Consider the following 8,815-nt stretch of genomic DNA (forward strand, 5'->3'; position numbering starts at 1 on the left):
GGACAGTGTACCAGTTATGAACCAGATGAGCTCTGATTCCTAAATTGCAATTCTGTGTGACAGGTGTTTACTCATGTGATGAGTTAGTATGCAAAGTAGGACAACTGACTTTACAATTGTGAATGACAGTGTGTTCCTTGTTAAAACAAGAGATTTTCTGCATGCAAAATGCAGAGAATTGTGTGTAGTGTTTTGAAAAAAGTGTTTTAAACGCGCAATTTGAGTGTAAAGCAGAAATTGTGCTTGTAGTTAAGCTGCATTGGTTCAGGGGGTTGGTGCATCAGTTACATGTTGTAGTCATTGTTTCTGAAGTACAAGTAATTGTGTGTAAACAATTGGGAAAAACTGTAATAGTGACATTCTGCCACCTACTGGCGATTTTAGTTTTTAGTTTAGATGTAACATTTAAAGCAAATTTTTATTATTTTTAATTATTTCAAATAACATTAGGCTATTCAACGTTTTAGGATTAAACATCACTGTTTTGGTTATTATTATGAATGGTTCGGGGTTTGGGTAATATTAGGAAATAATATTACAATTTAAAATAATGCTTTTCTATTTTAATATACTTATTTATTTATGTGATGCAAAGTAAAATTTTTTGACACTATGTCGCATGATCCTTCAGTGTATTGTCAAAGTTGTGCTGTTAAATGTTTTTCTATGATATTTTTACAGGATTGATTGATTGAATCCTGGCAAATTATTATTCAAAATATAAATACTATCAATGTAACATTATTGCTGAACAAAAATATACATTTTCTTTCAAAAAAGAAAGGAAACAAATAAAAAATAAAGTAGGTTATGTTTTTTTTATTTGTCAAAGAATCCTAATAATATGTTTTAAACGTAAAATAAAAAAGAAAGGTGCTTTAAAAACAACACAATAATGGTTAATGTAATTTTCTATTTTTCTAATATTTTACAGCAAAAGTATCAGATCTAACAGGCGATAGTGATCGATGAGTTGGTCATCACTGAAATGCGGTAGGCTACATTGAACATGTAAAAAATTAAAACACAATAAGACTCAAATGTAAAACAAATTAAAAAAGGATTTTACAAAACTTAACGACATGAATATATTAATAAACAACCTAAACTTTATCTCCGGAGACATTTGTTATTTTTGTTATACATTTTTTATACGTTTTAATGCTATCTTGAAAACAAATATCATTATATATTAGCATATTTATATTTAATTTGCACATAATTATTGTATATTGTATAAGTTAGCCGGCAAAAAGCAGACAGACGCACTAAAAACTGCTGAAAAAATATATATATTAAAAAAAAAGGTAGACGCAGACGTCATGTAACAAGTCAGACGTTGATGTCACGTCCATTGAGAGGAATGTATGAAGGGCAAGAAATTGTGCACTGCCTCACACACTGCACTGAGCCGTGTGAGCAGCGTGTTATGATACGTGATAGCAAAAAAATAAATAAATAACTTCACTGCTACACGTGAATCACGCGTAACGTCTGGCTTGACACTTCACTGCCACACGTGATTTACGTGACGTCTACGTGACGTCAACGTCACGTCAACGTCACGTCAACGTCACGTCTGCGTCTTAAATTGCATGGATTTAATAGCAAAAAAAATTATTTTTTAAGACGTCAGTGAGACGTTCAGTGAGACGTTCGGTGAGACGAGTGCACGTTGCAGCGTCAGGTTAAAGAGCTTGGAGGAGCGCCATAGTTTCGACTGAACAGAAGGGAGACGTGGTTAATATGAACGAGAGGTCTGCATTAGAGCTGAAGATCTTTGCCCGAACCCGGCGAGACCCGAAAAAATCCAAATCCCTGCAAAGGTGAAGCAAATTATGACGAAGTAGTAAAAAAAGAGAATTTTGACGGCGGTCAAGCCAGTCAGAAAGAGCGGTTATTCCAGCCGCAGGTATTTAGCGGTCGCTCATACACTGCGTATTACGGTAGAGCCTTAAACAGCAAGCTGACAGGTAATGACGAGGCCACTCGCTACCCTGAAACTACGGTCATGGAAAATTAAATGGATGTTCCTGACTGGTATAAGATGAATAAACAATCCTACCTAAAACTTGCAAAATCAGCCAGATCAGAACTCTGCATCTCGGCCTGTAGCAGTAGCAATGAAACGGTGTTCAGCTGCTGCTGGACGCACATGAGCGCAAGACTGCGCTAAAGCCTGTGGATTTAATAATGTTCCTCCACAAACACACGTAGCCTAATCTTGGTGAGTAAAGGGTTTTAAATTATAAATAAATATTAATTAAACCATATAATCATAATGTAGACAGAGTATACAGACTAATGGTGGCATTATTCTTTTAATATTCAGCTTCAATTTAGTTACTGCCAAAATACCCGTCATCATTTAGAGTTTATTTGATTTGTTAAGCAAGATTTCTTTTCATTGGTGTGTTGGCCAATTTAAAGGCTAAGTGCATGTAGACCTATAGAGTGCTGAGATGTTACGATGTTACAGAGGACTTATTTTATTTCTTTGTTCCAACTTTCAAGTGGGATATAGTCTACGTTTGTTACGAATAAATGCTGTTAAAACATATAAATGACTCATTCTTGAAAAAATGCATTAGAGCTGTAAGGGCTCGGGCTTAATAAAGCTGTCAATCAAAATGTACGTGTCGGACTCGGGACCTATCGGGTATAATTTTTATGGCCCAAATACAGCTCTCTGCATTCCCGCGGGAGCCGGCCAGATTTCTTACGGTGTGGGAGTAAATTTCTGAATAAATCGCGGGAGAGATGTGTGTGTGTGTGTTTGTGTAAGACAGAGAAAGTCTGTCTGTCTGTCTGTCTGTCTGTCTGTCTGTCTGTCTGTCTCTGTCTCTGTCTCTGTCTCTCTCTCTCTCTCTCTCTCTCTCTCTCTCTCTCTCTCTCTCTCTCTCTCTCTCTCTCTCTCTCTCTCTCTGCCTAAGGTCGCATAGAAGGTATTCAGTTTCTGAATGGTTTAGCCTCAAGCCAACAGTTTGGTGACGCTGTCTGAGCCTTACGTCATAATTTTTTTTATTACGCCGGTAATACCGGATACCGGGGTAAAATATGGAGGCGGTTTGACGGTCTCAAAATTTGGACACCGCCCAAGCCTAATACACACACACACACACACACACACACACACACACACACACACACACACACACACACACACACAAAGATAAAGGGAATAAGTACCAAATATAATGTTTACAGTGCAACAACACTCAACATGGCATCCCAAATGACGTGGCAGACAACATGCTGCCTTCCCCGCTGTCATGTTAAACAGTAGAGCATCGCTTTTGAACTTAGAATATCACTTTATTAAAGCATGCACTCATTTGCAATCTTGTTAGCTTCTGTGTCAGCCTGGCTGCTCGTGCTGGCTCTGCCCCCGTTGGCCCAGCAACCCTGGACCCCCGACACAAAAGAGCTAACCTCCAAACACTACTCCAGTCAGGCATGCCACGTGCTACACTAGCTCGCAAATTGGCGAGTAACGTTAATGTAATCCCAGACATCTCAAGTCTCCCGGAAGCTTCAGGAGACTACGGGATGCCCACAAACGAATGATAATCTTCTGGAAATTGCGCGTCTCCACCCTGGTCCTTAAATACGTCGCACCCCCCCTCTCCACCGCATCCCTCCCAGCTCTTCAGGTTCATTGGGTACAACCCACCCCCGCCGCTCAGGTAGATCGCACGCACACGCCCACACCGCTCTTCAAATACGTCGTGCACCATCACCACTAACAAGAGAGTGGTGGAAATAAAAAACATCTGAGAGATCTTAATCAATAGTGGAAATGTCGGGTTTTAAGAAAATGTTAAATGTAATAGAGCCCCTTTACATTATTCCTTCAAAAGCCCATTGCAGTCAGATCATTCCTGCTTTCAGATCCACTGAAATGGCAGGTGATCAAATCAAGCAGATCTGTGCTGTCTGAGGAAAAGGTGGACACTCATCTTTCTGACAATAAAAAAAACACTTAGTTGTTTGAAACCGAGTTCCATATAAAAACTAAACTGTTCTTTTCTTTTTATTTGTTTAATTTCTACAATATTATATAATTTTTTTATAAGCAGCTTTTTGGTTTTGAGTATAAAGAAGGATTTGTTTTGTTTGCTGCTAAGCAGAAACCAAGGAATTATGATTATATCACTGTTTTAAGTAAAAGAAAAAAAACAGGATCATACTTTTATGATGTTAGTTTTAATACATAAAAAAATTTAAATCAGAGAAATCCTCTGGCTTTTTTCTTCTTTTGCTGTATCGAAAACATACCGAACAGTGACACCACTGTATCCTATCGAACCGAATCTTGATTTTTGTGAACCGTTACACCTCTAATATATATACATATATACATGCATACAGTTGAAGTCAGAATTATTAGCCCCCTTGAATTATTAGACCGCTTGTTTATTTTTTTCCCCCAATTTCTGTTTAACGGAGAGACGATTTTTTTCAGCACATTTCTAGACATAATAGTTTAAATAACTCATCTCTAATAGCTGATTTCTTTTATCTTTTTCATGATGACAGTAAATAATATTTGACTTGATATTTTTAAGACACTTCTATACAGCTTAAAGAGACATTTAAAGGCTTAACTAGGTTAATTAGGCAACTTATAGTATAATGATGGTTTGTTCTGTAGACTATCGAAAAAATATAGATTAAAGGGGCTAATAATATTGTCCCTAAAATGGTGTTTAAAAAATTAAAAACTGCTTTTGTTCTAGCCGAAATAAAACAAATAAAACTTTCTCCAGAAGAAAAAAATATTATCAGACATACTGTGAAAATTTCCTTCCTCTGTTAAACATCATTTGGGAAATATTTAAAAAAGAACAAAAAAAATGCAAAGGGGGCTAATATTGCTGACTTCAACTGTGTGTGTGTGTGTGTATGTGTATATATATATATATATATATATATATATATATATATATATATATATATATATATATATATATATATATATATATATATATATATATATATATATATATATATACACACATATATATGTATATATATGTATATATATATATATATATATATATATATATATATATATATATATGTATACATACACACAATAATTCTGACTTTATATACACACACACACACACATACATATATATTTATATACATACATACATACATACATATACACACACACACACACACACACACACACACACACACACACACACACGTACATATATATATACATACATATATATATATATATATATATACATATATTTGGCATTATGTATTGTATGTTTTATTTGTCTTTATGTTATTGTAGGCTATTTTTTGTTTCAATTTTATGTTTCAATCTGAATTGTACAACAAAAAAATTGAAGGTCCAAATTCCCCCCTTGCACAACAGTTTGGGTTAACTATTTGTTTTGTGAACTAGTTTTTCCCTCACCATGACTTTGAAGGGGCTCTTGGGAATGTTTTCTCCACCGAAGCGCACGTAGATGACGTATGTCCCGGGTTTGTGTGCGGTGTAGAAGATGTCGAATGTGCCGTCCTCATTCTGGATGACGTCTGCCTCCACCTCGCTGCCGTCCGGAGTGAGCACCACACAGCAGAGATTCCCCTTTCCTGCACCTTTAGTGTTCACCATGAAGCCCACCTCCTGCCCGATACCGATGGTGGGCCCGATGCCTGGTCCTTCAGGACACAAACATACAATACAGTTAAAGACCGAATTATCAGCCCTCCTGAATTATTAGACCTCCTGTTTATTTTGTGTGTAAAAAGCTGCATGCATCACAACTGCAACTGCTGCATCACATCACAGCTGCAAGACACACACGAGTTCATGTTTAATAAGCAGACAGTAAGTGTGTCTCACCGCTGACTGTACACTTGCTGGCATCTCCTGAAGTCGTGGCTCTGACTCGATATGGAGATGTCGGGATCTCGTCTCCGCCATATTTGATCACAATAGTGTATCGACCCACTTTATCCGGTACATAAGACACTCTGTAGGTCCCGTCTCTGTTGTCCTGAATGTTGGCTTTCTTAAGTTTACCATCTTGATCCTGAAACACATGATAAAGCACACTGATTAATTTTGTTTAATTATATTTATTTGTTCAGGTATTATTCAGTTATTGTTTACTGTATTTATTTCTTTGATAATAATAAATGTATTTATTAATTTAGTGTATTTATTTATTCATTTATTTATTTAGGGTATTTATTAATTCATTTATTTAGTTTATTTATTTAGTGTATTCATTTATACAGTAAATAAATTCCATGGCACTTATCGTAAAGAGTAGGGATGTAACCCCGCTGTCCTGGCTCCATTAGTCCTTACCATCCTGGCCGCCCAATAAATTAGTTTTTAGTTTATTTAGAATTTTAAATAAATATTATTTAGCATTTATTTATTTATTGCATTTATTTTTTTACTTAGTGCAGTGTTAATGTATTAAGTTATTCATTTAGCGTTTATATATTTATTTATGTAGTGTGTTTATTTATTCATTTATTTAGTGCATTTTTTTATTTAGTGTTTATTTATTTATTTAGTGTATTTATTTATTTTTTATTTATTCATTTATTTAGTGTTTATTTATTTATTTATTTAGTGTCTTTATATTTATTTCTTTAATGTGTTTGTTCATTTATTTAGTGTTTATTTATTTACTTATTTATTGAGTGTATTATTTTTTGTGTGTTTATTTATGTTTTAGTGCATTTTTATATACTGTTTATTTATTTAGTGTTTATATTTTTATTTATTTAGTGTGTTTATTAATTCATTTATTTGCTGCATGTTTTATTTAGTGTTTATTTATTTAGTGTTTATTTATTTATTTATTTATTTATTTAGTGCATGTTTTATTTTGTGTTTATTTATTAATTTAGTGTACTTATTTATTTAGTGTTTATATATTTATTTATTCAGTGTTTATTAATTCATTTATTTAGTGCATTATTAATTTAGTGTTTATTTATTTAGTGTTTGTACATTTATTTATTTATTTATTTAGTGTGTTTATTTATTAATTTATTTAATGTTTATTTATTTAGTGTTTATTTATTTATTTACTTATTTATCTATTTTATTGTATTTATTTTTGTGATAATTTATTTAGTGTATTTATTTATTTATTTATTTATTTATTTATTTATTCATTTATTTAATTGGTTTATTTATTTATTAGATATTTGTTTATAAAAATAATATATATATATATATATATATATATATATATATATATATAGATAGATAGATAAAATAATAACATTTATAATATAATTAATAAAATATTGTTTTGCAAGTCAGTTATATCGTAAGAAATAACGTTATCTCACAACAGCATGGCAAATTATCCCAGTATCATGCAGCTCTGCTTTATACTCTCTAGAAATGACCCAGATTAAGAGTAATGGAAGAGGAAGAGCTGCAGTTTCCCTCTGGATTTCCTGCTGTATTTTGGCTTTCATACAGAAAACCCTTCATTTATTTCACTGCAGGCCTGGCCAAATGCTTCAGTGTGTGTTTGGAGATCGAAACGCTCGTCTGAATGGAAAAATCGGATCTAATCCTGGATCACTGAGCCAGTAAAATAACACACTGTGAAAGATGAATGACCCAATATGATGCAACGTGAAACTTGCAGATCATTACTCATCTTCTCAGAAACTCAATCCAAGTGTGATTTTACAGTATGTGTGCAAATTAAAAACATTCAACATCAAGTCCTTGTAAAAGTTCATATAATAATCTAAAAAAAAAAATGAGTAAGTTTATGAATTTAGATTTTAAATGAATGATTACATTAAATATATTAAATCTAAAACTTTTAAAGTGTACTTTAATCAATCATTTTGAATATATAATGATAAATAAATCCAAAGTTATGAAATATAATACATGTAATAATTATTATAAAAACATACATTAAATAAATATATTTATAACAAACTGAGAACTGCAACACTTCTGCAGTACCCCAAAAACCCCTCAGACCCCAGGGGTTAACAATTAGCCCTAAATGTTCCCCATGCCTGTATTTCATTCAGTCAGTGATATTGTGAAGACTCACGGTGATGTGCACAGACAGCTGTCCTTCTCCCGCATCTTTAGCATCGATGGTGAACTCCACTGGGAAACTGGCGGAAAGTCCTGTGGTCAAACCCGGCCCGCTGGCACGAACCTTACTGGCATCGTGAGTGGGCAGAACACGCAGCTTCATCGGGCTGAACAGACACATGGTTTAAAGGTTAACTAAGAGACAGATCAGTTTGATAGCAGGAGTAATCGCAGCATAATAAACATACAGTACCTGCGGGGAACTTCTTCATCGGCGTATTTGATGGACACTGAATAAGGGCCCTCGATAGACGGGGTGTAGGACACGGTGTGTGTGCCGTCTCCATTGTCTGAGACCTCCACAGGTTCAGCCAAACCTGCAAATAACGACAACAATAATAATAATAATAATAATAATAAAAATAATAATATTTATTCATTATTAATTTCCCTTCGGTTTCGTCCCTTTATTCATCAGATACAGAATGAACCGCATATTCAGCATATGTATTATATTAATAAATATGCAATTAATAAACACAAACCAATGAATACTTAAGTGATACAATATTTTCAACGTTAATAATTGATAAAAATTCTACATTTTTTCATGGTGACACTTTGCTAAATATCAAATAAAAGCAAAATAACCATATTTCCATACAATAATAGCTATGGCTCATGCTAAACCAAACAAGCAAGACTGTGAGAATGACAATGCAACGCATTTAGTAGCAAAGAGGTTTC

At 33.7% G+C, this 8,815-nt stretch overlaps 1 protein-coding gene across 3 annotated transcripts in view; it reads right to left on the bottom strand.

The window, feature by feature from the left end:
- The window catches only part of flnba (filamin B a), a 167,357-nt gene that overhangs the window by 41,200 nt on the left and 117,342 nt on the right, over nucleotides 1-8,815 (bottom strand). For all 3 annotated transcript variants that reach the window (XR_015501726.1, NM_001440724.1, NM_001440723.1), the window contains 4 exon segments: nucleotides 8,322-8,445; nucleotides 8,082-8,235; nucleotides 5,873-6,062; nucleotides 5,441-5,688 (listed from right to left, as the gene is read on the bottom strand). Coding sequence is in view for 2 of the 3 variants with exons in the window: in NM_001440724.1 (NP_001427653.1) it covers nucleotides 5,441-5,688; nucleotides 5,873-6,062; nucleotides 8,082-8,235; nucleotides 8,322-8,445 (716 nt within the window). In the remaining variant the exon portion in view is untranslated.

Source organism: Danio rerio, chromosome 11 (assembly GCF_052040795.2).
Source record: "Danio rerio strain M-AB ecotype USA chromosome 11, GRCz13ab, whole genome shotgun sequence".
NCBI classification, from domain to species: domain Eukaryota; kingdom Metazoa; phylum Chordata; class Actinopteri; order Cypriniformes; family Danionidae; genus Danio; species Danio rerio.